The sequence below is a fragment of the Chlamydomonas reinhardtii genome, chromosome 6 (genome assembly GCF_000002595.2).
Source record: "Chlamydomonas reinhardtii strain CC-503 cw92 mt+ chromosome 6, whole genome shotgun sequence".
Taxonomy (NCBI): domain Eukaryota; kingdom Viridiplantae; phylum Chlorophyta; class Chlorophyceae; order Chlamydomonadales; family Chlamydomonadaceae; genus Chlamydomonas; species Chlamydomonas reinhardtii.
Window position 1 is genome coordinate 7,980,829 of NC_057009.1, and position 14,488 is coordinate 7,995,316.

The following is a 14,488-nucleotide window of genomic DNA, read 5'->3' on the forward strand; positions in this document are numbered from 1 at the left end:
ACCCACCCACCCACCCACCCACCCACCCACCCACCCACCCAGCCACCCAGCCACCCACCCACCCACCCACCCACCCACCCACCCACCCACCCACCCACCCACCCACCCACCCACCCACCCACCCACGCACCCACCTGCTTGAGCCCCAGCAGGTCCTTGTAGCGCTGCCCCGGCCCCGCCACCCGCGGCATGAGCACCGGCTCCGGCAGGCTGGCCCGCAGGTCGTCCCAGGTCTCCACCGCCGCGTCGGGGCCGTCCATCAGCGCCACACCGCCCGGGCCGCCCTGGGGGGAGGGGAGGCGGCGGAGGGAGGGGCGGGGGGCAGGAAAGGTAAGAGAGGTCGGGGAGCTGGGTCTGGACAAGGCCCCGCGTGAATTATTCACCCCAGCAGTTTGCAACCATACTCTAGAGACAAGCTAGCAGAGGAGGAGCTCGTTCTCCTCTCCCAGCCATCGGCAGTGTGTCTGGAGTGAGCCAGGTTGGCTCCCCCATCCCCCATACCGCCGCCACGCGCCCCTGCACCCCTCTCCACTCTTCCACTCACCGGCGGCACCTTCTGCCACTCGGTGTCGGCATAGGCCTTGCGGTACCAGGCCGCAACAAAGGGGTTCTCACGCGCCGCGCCGGCGTTGCTTGAGGCAGCCTGCGTGTGCGTGCCCACACGGTCAGAGAGGACGCGGCGCAGATAGTGATGGGTATGGGCCGCCGTCAAAGCACACGGGGGATCTATTTCCTTTCCCAAACCCGGCCCACTCGCGATTTCCTGTCCCATTGCCGGTCTGCACAAAGTGCACGCATCTGTCCCCCCGCTTGCACTCTCTCCTGCACCTCCCACTCCCGCTCCCGCTCCCGCACCTGCGCCGTGAGCACGGTCCGCAGCTTGGCCACGGTGCCCGCCAGCCGCATGTTGTCGCCGCGTGCCGTCTCCAGGTCCTGACGCACCGAGGACAGCTCCGCCAGGCGGGCGTTGGCCTCCTTCAGACCCTGTGCGTACACGTTAGAGCGTGTCTGTGTATATGTGTATATGTGTGTGTGTGTGTGTGTGTGTGTGTGTGTGTGTGTGTGTGTGTGTGTGTGTGTGTGTGTGTGTGTGTGTGTGTGTGTGTGTGTGTGTGTGTGTGTGTGTGTGTTCGTACAGCATTGAGGGGCAGTTGAGAAGGGTGAGTAGGGCAGGTAACATTGGTAAGGCGGGCCGCAAACTGAGCGGGTCAAGATTTACGTGTGTCAACAATACTGCAGTACTGGCAGTACGCTGGTGTTTGCGCACACGCTGCTAGAGCCAGCGGCACACAGGGCAGCCACCCTGCGCCCTCACAGCGCCCCGGCCCGCACCTTGATGCTCAGCTGCGACTCCTCCAGCTGCCCCACCGCCTCCAGCAGCGCCGCCTGCAGCTCCCGGCACCGCCGCACCAACGCCGCAATCACCTGTACCGTACGTGCGTGTGTACCGTATATGACGTGATGGCGTGGCAGGGTTGACGAGCGAACAGGTACAAGTTCAGGTGGGGGCCCAGGCGACTTTTCAGGCGTTCTCCCAACCTCATCCCCCAGCCCTGCCCGGCCCGGCCCGGCCCGGCCCGGCCCGGCCCGGCCCAGGCGTTCTCCAGACCAGGAATGCACTTGATTTACAGCGCTCATCCCCCAGACCAGCCTCGCATTTGCAGCTGCAGTTCTCCTTGCCGCGCGACTGTTTCCTGTCGGCATTGGTTCAACGTTAACCCCCGACCCAGCCCAGCCCAGCCCAGCCCAGTCCGGCCCGGCGCCCGCCCATCTCCCACCTGCGCGCCGCTGGCTACGTAGCTGCCCCCCAGCAGCTGCTTGACGTCGGCGTGCAGGGGGTCGCCGGAGTGGTCGTTGGGGTGCGGCACACCCGCGTCTGCACATGCAGGAGGAGGGGTGGGGCGAGGGCGTGTCGTGTGACACAGGACACGGGCCAGGGTGGCGAGTGTGACGAGGGCGGGCGCGGATAGCCCAGATGCCCGGTCACGCATGTCGTCACCGCACGCCACATACCCTGGTGACCGCCGCCGCAACAACCACCCAACATGCACTCCCATCGCTTCCTGCAACCTCCTGACCACCCAGGCCCACGGCACCACCCAACACTCCAGGCCGACACAACCCAAGGCCGGCGCCACCTCAGGCCGCAGGCGGCCGGGCTCACCCTTGTGCCCCGCTATGCGCTGGCTGATGCGGTCCACCTGCCGCCGGTAGTGGCCCGCCGCCTCCGCCTGCTGCTCACTCACGCCCTCGGGCAGCTGTGAAGGAGAGGAGAGGCGGGGAGGCGGGGAGGCGGGAAGGCAGAGGTCGGAGGCGGAAGAGCAGGAGCAAATGGACGGATGGCGGGAGCGCCAGACTCTGCAGCAGGAGACTCCTGTCCGCTCACCCACCTACCCTGCCCGCTAGCCCTACCCTACAAACCCCAGCAGCTCATGCTCCTTGAATAATGCATACCGGAAAGAGCCCCCTTCCCCACCTGGCCCACTCCTGCCCCCCCCCCTGCCCTCCTCCTCACCTGGTCGTGGCCTCCCAGCACGGCCCGCAGCCCCAGGCGCCTGCTGGCCCCCGTGGCGTTGACGTTGCTGATGTGGCTCTGGGCGCCCGCTGGCAGCCCCGCCGGGTCCAGCGAGGGATCCACACCACGCAGGATGTCGCGCAGTGTGGTCTCGTACCTGCGGCGTCACGGCGTGGCGTAGCGGTCATGCGTGACGGAGTGTTGGCCAGGGTTGGGATTTGATTACGTCACCAGGAACGAAGCACGCTGTGCGGCTGTGCCCGCCTGCCCCGCCTGTCCGTCTCTTTTCCCCTCCCCGCCGCGCACTCACTCCTTGCGCGCCTGCCGCCCCCTGATGTGCTTCTGGATCACTGTGGCGGCCTCGCTGGCTGCCGGCAGCTCGTCCGCCGCCAGGCTCAGCTTGCCGCCCGCCTCCGCCGCCGCCAGCCGCCGCCGCTCCTGCTCGCCCAGCAGCGCGTCGCCGATGCCGCGCTCCGTGTGCACCGCCGCCAGCAGCACCTTGCAGTCCTCCTCAGCCTGTCGCGACGGGTATCAGTGATGTCTTTTATGCTGTATGCGGACGTGTGTGGATGTATGGGGCCAGTGGCCGGAGCAGGAGCAGGGGCAGGGGCAAAACTCGAGCGTCAGGACAGGGATTGAAGGCCTGGGCAGGGCACAGCCGCACAGGGGCTGTACGGCAGGCGTGCCAGCGCCACCCAATATGCCATTTCCCGGGAAAGGAACCGAAAGCTGTGGCGTGCCGCCTCGCCAGCTCGCACCTGCTGCCTCCGCGACCGCTCCCACCACAGCTGGTGCTCCATGGACGTGATCATGGACACCGCCTGACGCACACCTGAGGCACACACAAGCACGACCCGGTACCGGCATTGTCGGTGAAGGCGTGAGGACATGTCCTTTTCCAACATAGAAGCATCGTTTCTAGAATGTGATTTCCCAACACACACACACACACACACAAGCACACACACACACACACACACACACACACACACACACACACACACACACACACACACAAGCACGCACACACACACACAGGTTTGCGGGGTTTTTATGCCTGAGAGGGTGTATTGGGTGCTGCAACACCCCGAATCTTACGGCCTGGACCGGCCTAGTGGCCAGACGCGTTTGTGGCTGCCCTTAGGCATTGTCTGCCCTGGCGTCGAGAGCTGGTTAGGTTGCGGTTGAGGTCGTGCAGGCTGCCGGGTCGTAGGACTCAGCCCCGCAGCCACTGTGGTCGTGCTTTCGCGTGCTGTCGCGTGCTGCGTGTATTGTTATGTTTGCTGTTTTTGTCTTCTGCCCGCCTGGTCTTTAAGAGGTAGCTCACCCGCTGGGTCTGAGGTTGTTACACCGGTAGTAATTCCGCAAGGATTACTGGCGCGGTGAAGGGTCGGAGTGCGTTGCCCTGTGGACTCCAGAGCTGTTTGCGCTCTGCCGGGGAAACGCCAGGTCACGGCAGCCCTCGACTAAGAGCCCTGTCGTTGGTTATGCCAGATACACGATTCACGTGATCTGGCAGAATAACCGTGGAAATCGTAGTCACACACACACACACACACACACACACACACATACACACACACACACACGCACACACACACACACACACACACACACACAGGGCGGGAATACGGGAATTAGGTGTGCTGGGTAAACGATGTTTAGCGCGCCCAGGGTGCGGAGCATGGACGCATACAGGTGCATCGCGGGGTCAGGCCGAATGGTCGCCCGTGGGGTTACAGGCTTATCGCGGGTAAGTATGACTACCTGGGTGACGGCAACCACGCGACGCTCGGTAAATTGGTAGGTATCCGTAAGTAACTCCGGCGTCGTCTGGGCGGGCTTTCGTTTCGTTTTTTAACACACACACACACATACACACACACACACACACACACACACACATACACACACACACACACACACACATACACACACACACATACACACACATACACACACACACACACACACACACACACACACACACACACATACACACACACACACATACACACACACACACACACACACACACACACATACACACACACACACACACACACACGGACACACCGGTGGCGCACTGGTCCCGGAAGTCCTGCAGCTCGGGCGGCAGGGCCTTCATGTCGGGCAGGGCCGGGATCCGAATCGCGTCGTACGGATTGGAACCTGGCTGCCAGCTGGGCGGCACGTACGGCTGCGGCGCATTGGGGTCGTACGGCGGGCCGTACGGGTGCTCGTGTGGCTGCTTTATGCCGTACACACGGTTGGCGCCGAGTGGCGCCTGGCCGTGCTGCCCGGGCTGCTGCCCCATCTCTGCGACGAAGTTGAGTGTGAGTGGGCGGCCTGCGGCGGCGGCCTGTTGTGCCGCCTGATACAGCAGCGCCTGGCCGGGCGCGCCGCCGGCGCTCATGGCGGCGGCGTGCGCCGCCGCCGCGGGGTCCAGCGCGCCGCCGCCGGAGGCGGTGAGCGCCACTGCGGCGTGCTGCTGGAGCATCGCCTGCTGTTGTTGGAGCTGCTGCTGCTGGTACAGCAGCTGTTGCTGTTGCTGAAGCAGGATCTGCTGCTGCTCCTCCAGCGTAAGGCCGGGCTGCATCAGCTGCTGCTGCTGCGCCACCAGGCCGTTGCGCACGAGGTAGTCGTAGTGTTGCCTGAACAGCTCTTGCTGGTACTCGGCCGAGGAGGGGTTGGCCGGGCCCGGCATGCCGGGGCCCGGGGCCGGGGAGATGGCGGCGGGCGGAATGGAGCCCGCGAGCGCCGCCCCGGGCGCGACCAGGCCGGGGCCTTGGTGCAGGGGGGTGGGGTGGGGCGCTGGGGCAGGCACGGCGCTGCCGCCGGTGGAGTATCCACCAGCGGGCTGCGGCGGTGTGCCTGGCGAGGGTGCGCCTGGCGAGCCATGCTGCTGCTGCGTCGGTGCCGGTCCCGGCGTGGCAGGACCAGCGGGCTGCCTGTGGTGCACGATAGCGGACAGATGTTGACGAATATATCGTTGCGACAATGGCGAAGCCGAAAGCCCAAGGGCCGCATGCCAGCCTTCCGCATGCCCAGGGTTACTGCCACGCTCTGAGGAGCCTATAACCGTTAGTGAAAGTGGGTTCAACTTGATTTTACTTACTCCTTCTTGCGAGAGAACAGTCCCATCCTTGCGGCGTCGCCTGGCGCTGCGCTCTGCTGCTGAACCGAGCGGTTACCGACGGCTTTGTCGAAAGGCTTAAGGCAGCGCTATAACAATTCAGCTTGGCTGTCTCTAAGCATTGAAGCAGATAATTAAAGCCAGCATATAGCGTACAGACAGCACAAGCTTCTGAAACGTCGCGACAGGTTCGTGGCAAGCTATGGAACCTTCAGATGTTGTACCGTGTACTTATAGATTCATGATGAATGCTCAGGAATCTACTAGTGCTTGTTGAGGGACATTTGCTGCTTGCGCCGTTTGGCATGGAGACCATGCCCTCATTCTAACTGTTGCTCTGCGTCGCTCCCTGCTGAAGCTACGTGCATATTTAGTACTGTCAAAGCGCATCAGCTACCCTGGTGCTGCTGAGCGGCCACGTCCTCCGCGTACATCGCTCGCTTGCGCGTTTGTTAGGTGCAACACCAAGCCGAAGCGAGTGAGCCGACAGCAAATGAGGAGGGCTGTTGCTCGATGCACAGCTCAGGTGAGGGTGACGGTGTGCCGCGCGGGATGTGCGCTTGCGACAGGGCTCGTCGGTAACCTGTCGCGGCAAAGAGACCTGAACAGCGCTCGGCGTGCATGCAGATCGCTGCGGAGGCGTGCTCTGTATCGTCCGCGTGCAGCACCAGCGGCCGGCAAGTGCAAGGTGGGGTGCACCGTGGAGCCCAAACAGAGCGATGGCGGGGGTGCACAAGGCGTGAAGTGCTCATTCTGTTGTTGCCCCGCGTGCAGAGCAACTTGACAATTGTCTAAGATGGATGACTTACGCACGGCCGCGCTCACGCATTGATTACTATGACCCGACGCGAAATGGTGAGCTGGTGCTGAGTTTGCATCGGGCGCTGTGGGCTGCGGGCGCAATTATATTCAGAACGCTCCCAGGTGCAACTGCTTTGTTGTGCAACCAGCATCGTACGGCGCGACGGCGAGGCCTTGGCCCCTTCGCAGACAGGTTCACCACGTCGGCCCATCCCCCGCCTTCCTTTCTCAACACCCTGTCTCCACCACCACTGCGCTCCACCTTCCCCCCGCCCGCAGTATACAAGGAGTTCCAGCGCAAATGGGACCGCGCCAACGCTGCGGCGGCAGCCGCGGCCTCGCAGGCCGAGGCCGCCGCCGCACGCCCCTCTCACAGCGCCCCTCCCTCGGCAGCGCCCCAGCAGCAGCCCTACGGCGGAGCGGGCAGCTACCCCTTCGGCTCCTCCCTGACCACCCCCTGCTCCTCCTACGGCTCGGGGTACGGCGCGGGGTACGGCGGCACCGCTGCCGCCGGCGCGGACTGGCCGCCGGGCTATGAGGCTCTGCTGCAGACGTATCTGGAGCAGGAGCTGCCGCTGAGCGCGGAGGAGGTGAGGGGGGTGCCGTGAGGGGATATGGGAGGATGATGAGTAATTAGGTGGTAGAGCGTGGTGATGGGGAAGGAGGAGCTGGAGGTGGCTTGGGGAAAGCGGTGGCTGGAAAGGGTCAGCGGGGTGGGGGGATGGGGCGCGTGCGTAGCAACGGCGGGCAAGGGCGCCGAGGAGCGGGAGGTGCTGCCATGGTGTCCCTGGCTGCATGGTTGCGGAGTAGGGGCAGGGGCACGGCTTTGCGCTGTTCCGGCAAACGGATCTTTGCCGCTGTACCTGGAAGGGGGAGACTTGTCACCGCCTGGCTGCACGGACGCATGGAACGGGACGTTGGTATGTGCGGGTGAGCTCAACACACCTGGACAATGGCAGCGCCAGGTAGCTGCGCCGCTGTGCGGGCGGCAAGCTTGCGCGGCTATGGACGGGGCTATCGGTGGACGGTGGTGCTGATGATGAGGCCGGCGTTGCCCATGGCCTGAGTGTCTGGGCACATGCCGTGTGCTGCTGCTGCTGGTCTGTGGAGGCGCCTTGTGCAGCCATGGGCACAGCCCAGGGTGACCACCCCAGGCCGCTAAACCACATGCGTGCCTCCCACCCCCATAGGCGTCGACACTAGTGGCTGCTGCGAAGAAGGGGCTGCTGCCGGGCAGCCGCTCGCTCATCCGCACGCGCTTCATGCACATCAAGGTGCGACACCGGCATTGCGGGAGCGAGCCGCCGCGGGAGGGAGCCGCCGTAACTCACTGCAGTGCTGGCATGGTGTGCGGCACGAGCTGCCAGCGCGGTGCCAGCAGTGCCTCCTGCACGGCACCGCCCGCCACCCTTGCCCTGCGGCCCCTGCGCCACCACGCCTAGCTTGGCGCCCTCGCCACCCTGCCCCCACCCCTCGCCTCGTCCCGATTCCTGTCCCACCGAAAACCTCACATCTCCAATCTTCCGCCTCTGCCTGTCTACGTGCGCTCACTCCCAACACCCGCAGGACCTGGAGCCGCGCTTCCCCGGCTTCGACGCGCGCGCCGCCGTGCTGGGCGAGCCGCGCCTGCTGCGCCATGCCGCCGACAAGGTGATGCGCGCCATGCTGGTGTTCCAGGACCACTGGCCCTCCCACCCCGTGGGGCCGCTCATGGGCCGCATCGGCTGCCCCGTCATCCGCGACCCGGCGGGGGTGGGCCACCGGCTGTACGCGCTGACGCGCGCGCTCAAAACCGACCTGCACTACGAGCTTGACCCGCATCGGCTCACACCCGAGAGCGAGGGCTTCCTGGCATCCGGCGTGTCGCCGTTCGAGCTGGAGGCGCGCGTGAGCGCGCTGGTCACCATCTTTGGCCGCGAGGGCGCGGGCCGGCTGCTGGACGTGAGCTTGGACGTGCTGACCTATGCGCCGCGGGATCTGGATCGGGCGGTGCTGGCGCTGCGGGAGGTGTTCTCGGCGGCAGGGGACCGCGGCTACGGGCGGCACAGCCTGAGCACGCCGGAGGGCGCGGCGGCAGCGGCGGCGGACCGCGGCTACGTGACGGACCTGGCAGTGGCGTGGCCGGGCGTGTTGGCGCTGCCGGGGCGGCTGGGAGGCGCCGACGGCGTGGCGCGGCTGCTGGCGCGGGTGCGGCGGGCGGGCGGGGCGCGGTATCGTGGGGCGGTGGGGCGGCGGGCGCTGCTGAGTGAGGTGCTGGAGCGGCCAGAGCTGCTGCAGGCGGCGGCGGAGGCGGCAATGCGCGGGGAGGAGGAGGACGAAGAGGAGGATGTGGAGGGGCGCGCGGAGCTGGAGGGCAAGGTGTGAGGTGTAGTGGCGTGTGTGTACTGGCGTGTGAGGTGTGCTGCTTGGACAGGGTGTGTGTGCGGGAGTTGCTTTACTGACCTGAGTGGGGCTGACCGCATTTTGTAGCCGGTGTGCAAGTTTGTGCCGTTTTGTTGCTGTCTAGGCATTACGGTAGTGGCGAGGTTTCAAGCAGGCACAATATGAAGTCATGGACGGCATTCTGTAGATATATCTACGGCGGGCCGTACCTGTACAAACTGGCCCCGGCTATAGCACGTGCGGCTAAAGTGAGGTAGGTTAAAACCCTCGGCCTGTGGCAGCACCAACGTGCCGTGGGCGCAGCCCACTATTCCCTTGACACGGAGAGCAGCCATCTATTTTGTCGGTTGATGCAGACACTAGAAGTGACCGAGCTGATGCGTATGGCGCTTGATTGGTTGGGTGTGTGAGTCACGTGCATTTTGTTGATTTCACCAGCGTTGATGACGTTTCAGAGGAACCGAAGTCACCTAGCAATCGATAAGCTGCAGACACGTGCAACAGAAGTGCTAGGCAAGTCATGAGATAGCAAAGCTGTAGCAATCTTGGTTGTGCAGGATTGTGAGGCTGATGATAGTTTGCGTAGGGCAAGCGTGCCCTAAGCCTGTGTGACAGGCTAAGCAAGTCTGCACTTTGTCTAACCCGCTGTATCCTGACAGGCTGGCCCCAGCTACGTGACGTTGCCACACCCCTGGCACTGCAGTGCCTGCAGCTGTGCAAAGCAAGCCGACCTGTTGCCGACGTATGACTGTCCTGGGTACCGTGGAACGCCAACTGCAGGCCTCCGCTGATGCAACCCATGGCCCAAGTGGCCAACCCCATGTCCGCGGCCCATGCCTGTGGTCACGTGGTGCGCTGCACCGCGGTCTGCCACACAGAGTGTTTGCCATTCGAGCCCCTCCTCCATCCCATGGACCTGCCATCAGCAGTTCTCCGGCGTGTTACAGCCCGTCCCTGACCCAATGACCCCCTGGTCACGTTGGCCAGCCGGTTTCCGGCGCCGCGATGGGCTCCCGCCTGGCACACACCCCACCACGACCCTTGCACAGTTGACCTGGCACCGCCTGTGGTCCTCCTCATGCACTGCGCCGCTTCGACTGTACATCCCAGCCAGCTGGACATCTGCCCTGCCAACTCCCACACGATGAATCCTTGATCAAATTATATGTTCTAACCACTCTTCATCTCCTCTGGGCATTTGACCCGCAAAGTTCAGGTCTTCTGCCATCGTGCGACACAGTCCTCCAATTCCCTGCAACCCGGCACACACAGTGCCCTACCGTCTCATCGAGCAGCCCTGCCCACGCTTCCATTCCCACCGCTAATTACCGCCTTCAGTCCTGCTTACGTTACGCATCACTTAGACAGCACCATCACAAACACACATATTCACAGAAAGAAAGAACCACATCCGTCGCCTGCATCACTTCAGTCGTCGTCGGTGGGGATCAGGTCCCGCAGGATGTCGGGGGCCCACGCCTCCGCTTGAGACCGCTATCTCACTGTTGATATCTCCTGCGCTTCTGGCGGCTGCCAGCCCGCTACCAGCCCTTTCCTGCTCCACGCTGTGAATGAAATAAACAAGCCATCAAAAACGGAAACCATGATACAGACGCGTCGCAGGCGGGCGCACACGGCCCTCATATGTCCGGCGCCGTGGCCCTGCCTGCGCGTCAACCCAGGCCCTCTGCAAAACTGCAGCACACATGTCGCGACCATGACCGGTGGCCATCGCAACTTGCGGCAACATATCTAATTCTCAACGGGTATCGCGGCAGTCTCTGCAGCATACCTGGGCTCTCGTTCGTCCACCAACATCGCCAGCATCACACACTAGCCGGTGTCAGCCAGCACGTATGTCACAGCAAACACACGCGCTCTAATAAAATGTGGGACGCGCGGACATCCCAGGGCACCGGTACACATGGAATGCATACAGTCGTAAGGCGAACGAGTCATCGGGATAGTCAATCTCGCAAAGTCACACTCAGTCATCCTGTGCCGCATTTGGGCAAGTCAATTCGGGACCAGCAACAGCGCACGGTGTTATTTGTGATGCATTTAGGGTACCTGGAGAAGCAAAGCCAACCACAGGCTGCCGAAACACCAGCCCGAAGCAACGCAAGGACCAGGTTGAAATTGCAATCGAATGCAATTAAACAAAACTGGAGACCTTAGCACCCAGCGACTTTGACACACAACACCCTTTTTCCAACGCAGACATCAGCCACATACAAGGAACATTCAAACGTTGCGACAACCCCAATGAAGAAGGCACCCATGCACGCACTCTTCTTTCTCATGACGACACGGCTCCACGCGGACGAACCGCCGCTTCCTCCGCACAGCAGTGCCTTGCGGTTCTCAGCGGTCAGCACTGCCAGCGCTGACTACCGCATGCACAATCTGGCACGCGGCCACATGGCAGACGGCCACGGTTTAGAGCTCCACGGTGCCCGCGGAGGGCATCCCCGCGCCCGCCCCCGCACCCACGCCGCCACCTGCCACCCCCGCGCCGCCACCGGCCACGTGCCTGCCCAGGTACTCAAGTGCGTATTGATGCAGCGTCTCCCACACCTGCGGACCAGCGTACAGGGAGGAGACATGAGAGGCAGCACAAGACGCCATTTAAACCATACGCCAAGTGGCGTTGAGCAATGCCGCAATGCAAGCGAGACGCAGCCTTCATCCGCGCCTGACGCAGGTACGGGCATCAGACTAAATCCTTACCCGTCCACTTTCACCACCGAACCATCCCCACCCCTTGCCTCTCTGCTTGTCCACAGCCCCCTTCCCTCCCCTTCTCTCCCCACCTCACCCCGCCCCACCCCACAGCCCCCCAAGCCCCACCTGCTCTATCGCGCCGCTGTGCTGCTCCGACTGCACCGGCACGCCCACCGGCGCCGCGCAGCCGCCGCTGGCGTCGCGCCAGTGCAGCAGGATCATGACGGCGCGGTAGTGCGCCAGCGCCGCCAGCACGATCAGGATGTGGAAGATCTGGTGGCCGTGGAACCACACGTCGAAGCGGCCAGGCAGCCAGCGCTCCGGGATGCGCGCCGCGTAAATAAAGGCGCCGGACTGTTTGCAACATCAGGGGAAGCGTGGAGGTGTGGGTGGGTTCAGGAATCGGGCACGCTCCATTGTTACGTAAATCTCCGGTCCAGACTCCGCCCCACGCCAGCCCATCGTCCCACAGCCGCGCCTGACACCGGCTCCATGGGACCGGCCGTTCCCCACACGCCCCCGCACGCAATGCCCCCACAACGTGCATCGCCGCCGCCGCCCCTGCCCCACCGCCGCCTGCCCCCCGCCCCACGCACCAGGTACAGCGCCCCCATGACCAGGTCGTAGCGCGTGGACTCGCGGATGGCGGCGATGTCGCTGTGCGCCCAGGCGGCGTGCAGCAGCGGCACGGCGCCGTAGGTGCCCAGGCACACAAACATGCTGGCGCGGAAGGTGCGCCACTCGGCGCGCTGGAATGCGTCCAGCAGCGACACCGCCACTGCGCCGAAGCCTGCGGCAGGAGGAGCAGAATGGAGCATGAGGTTAGGATGGAAAAGGAAGCCGGGAGTGGATGAAGCAGGGCCAGGTAGGATGCGAGGCAAGGAGAGAAGGATGGTGGGAGGTGGGTGGGACTGGCGCGGCGGTACACGCGGTACCTGCTCGTACACCCGAGTCCCCATTGCTACGGACGGACAGAGCGATGGCGACAGGAGTCGCGTGTATGCAGCGCGGCGTCAGAGATTTTGATTTTCGTTGAGTATCAGATCATTGCCTGAAGGTCAAGAAGTTCTTTGCATCATCGCCGGCCACCTGCGCCCAGCCGAGTGCTGAACCCTAAGCGACCTGGTCGCTTGGTCTCCCATGCTGCGCCGCAGCAGCCTACTTCCTGCCTGCCTTGCCCCCGCTTTTCTTTTTCCTCTTCCCCACCAAACAGGAAAACTACCTGCCAGAGGCAGCCCCTCCCCTGGACCCCATCCACCTCTAGCATCCCTGTTCGCCCGTTCCTCTCGCGCACCTTGCGCTTCGTCTTCCCTCCCCTCCCTCCCCGCGTCCCCTTTCCCCTCCCTGCGCCCGCTTACCCATGATTGTGGTGGTCACCAGATAGAACACGCGCCAGGAGGGCTCGCACATGAAGGAGTAGTACACGGGCGGGTAGAAGGACGTCACGATCAGAATTGCGATTCCCGCGTAGTCGAAGCGCCAGATGAGCTGCGTGATGTGCTGGGCGCAACACCCGAACAGGTGGCACGCCGCCGACAGGAACAGGCACGTCATGGCTCCGCCCATGAACACGTACACGGGCCAGCGCGGCACGGGCCACTGGATGACGTCGGACAGCGACTCTTGCAGTACCGACTGCAGCTTGTCGCTGGCGAGGTGCAGGTTGTCGGACAGGTGGTGCACGCCGTGGGTGAGCAGGTGCGCGGCGTGCTGCACCTCCTCCTGCACGCCGTGCACCAGCGTGTCCACGCCGTGGTGCAGGCTCTCCTGGAGCGAGTGCAGGTTGGCGGACAGGTCGCCCAGCGAGTGCGGCAGGTGCAGGTGCTGCAGGCTGTCCGAGATGCCGTGCACGCGGTCCTGGACCGAGTGCCACAGCGTGTCCAGCTGGTGCTTGCCCATCGCCAGCGGCTGCGGCGGCAGCTTGATGACATAGAACGTCAGGCCCAGGAACATCAGGAAGCCTGCAGCCAGCGCAGCAAGGAGGCAAAGTCAGCGTGATTGCGTGTCTCAGTGACTGGACGTCAGGCCTTCCGCCCCTCCGAAACCTTGGAGCGGAATCATAAGCAATCGCACTCACCCAGCAGGTGCGTCCACACATTCCCGGTCTCGTTGTGTATATCAAAGAGCGACCAGAGCGTTCGTTTCAAGGGCATATCCGGAGTCCTGTAGTATTTCTGAATAAACTCATTGTCTTGAAGGTAATCCGGTAGCTCCTGGAATGCGAGCGTAGGCGTCTGCGAACTGCTAGGTGCTGCGCGGCGCCTGCGCCTGAGCGGTGCGTTGCGGCTGGCAGCGACAGCAATCTCCTCAGACTCAACAAACTCGCTCCCACGCATGACTGCCTTTGAAATATCTATGGCCAGAAACGGCAGATTAAGTCAGCATTGACGCAAAGACTGGGTATCTAGTGGTTGATTGAGGCGTGAACGAGTGCTTGTGCTCCTAGATATCAAGATATATGCGACGCGGTGCAAGGTCCGGACTTTTGTGAAATGGACCGGAATGATGTCCTCACGCGGGATCCCGCCCAAACACGAACCCAGGCACGCTACACAGCTCCCTGTCGCCTCACCTTTGATCACGTGCACAGTTGCACCATGTAGGAGTGCACATTGAAGTGTAAACAGGTATCGTCGAAAAATTTCAGGGTCAGCTGATGAAGGAGATGTCTTCACCTGTCTTCCGCCACCTCCCGCATCTACGAAAGTGCCCACTGTACAACCAGCTATTGCCGGCAAAGCGTGAACGACCCTTCTGCCGCGTGCACGGCTCCTGAACCCATAACTACATGAATGTGGAGAGGTGCCAAGAGACCTATCCGGCCGACTAGCACTGTACTCCCTCTAGTACTGCGCGTATGGTCTCCAAAGTCCAAAACGGTTGCTTGATGCTGGACGAGTTACTTCCAGAGGGAAATGCGGGCTACCTGG

General features: G+C 63.2%; 3 protein-coding genes across 3 annotated transcripts in view; 1 reads left to right on the forward strand and 2 right to left on the reverse strand.

The window, feature by feature from the left end:
* Nucleotides 1–5,888, reverse strand: part of CHLRE_06g303800v5 (uncharacterized protein) — a 7,708-nt gene extending 1,820 nt beyond the window's left edge. The window contains exons 1-11 of the mRNA XM_043063664.1: nucleotides 5,634–5,888; nucleotides 4,592–5,466; nucleotides 3,274–3,347; nucleotides 2,826–3,031; nucleotides 2,516–2,672; nucleotides 2,165–2,258; nucleotides 1,779–1,876; nucleotides 1,333–1,425; nucleotides 856–984; nucleotides 545–643; nucleotides 135–284 (exon numbers count right to left, since the gene is read on the reverse strand). Coding sequence (XP_042924370.1) covers nucleotides 135–284; nucleotides 545–643; nucleotides 856–984; nucleotides 1,333–1,425; nucleotides 1,779–1,876; nucleotides 2,165–2,258; nucleotides 2,516–2,672; nucleotides 2,826–3,031; nucleotides 3,274–3,347; nucleotides 4,592–5,466; nucleotides 5,634–5,659 — 2,001 coding nt within the window. The 5' untranslated portion in view covers nucleotides 5,660–5,888. The remainder of the gene's footprint in view (nucleotides 1–134; nucleotides 285–544; nucleotides 644–855; nucleotides 985–1,332; nucleotides 1,426–1,778; nucleotides 1,877–2,164; nucleotides 2,259–2,515; nucleotides 2,673–2,825; nucleotides 3,032–3,273; nucleotides 3,348–4,591; nucleotides 5,467–5,633) is intronic.
* Nucleotides 5,889–6,008: 120 nt separating this feature from the next.
* CHLRE_06g303850v5 (uncharacterized protein) lies at nucleotides 6,009–9,650 on the forward strand. Its single transcript, XM_043063665.1, has 6 exons — nucleotides 6,009–6,177; nucleotides 6,279–6,339; nucleotides 6,426–6,506; nucleotides 6,732–7,042; nucleotides 7,643–7,726; nucleotides 8,019–9,650. The coding sequence occupies exons 1-6, from the start codon at nucleotides 6,145–6,147 to the stop codon at nucleotides 8,814–8,816; spliced, it is 1,368 nt and encodes a 455-aa protein (XP_042924371.1). The 5' UTR covers nucleotides 6,009–6,144; the 3' UTR covers nucleotides 8,817–9,650.
* A 113-nt stretch (nucleotides 9,651–9,763) lies between these two features.
* Nucleotides 9,764–14,158, reverse strand: CHLRE_06g303900v5 (uncharacterized protein). The gene is made up of 5 exons (XM_043063666.1): nucleotides 13,636–14,158; nucleotides 12,917–13,519; nucleotides 12,155–12,348; nucleotides 11,685–11,912; nucleotides 9,764–11,411 (listed from the first exon to the last, which is right to left on the reverse strand). Exons 2-5 carry the CDS (start codon nucleotides 13,509–13,511, stop codon nucleotides 11,274–11,276), a joined length of 1,155 nt encoding a protein of 384 aa, XP_042924372.1. The 5' UTR covers nucleotides 13,512–13,519; nucleotides 13,636–14,158; the 3' UTR covers nucleotides 9,764–11,273.
* Nucleotides 14,159–14,488: the final 330 nt, after the last annotated feature.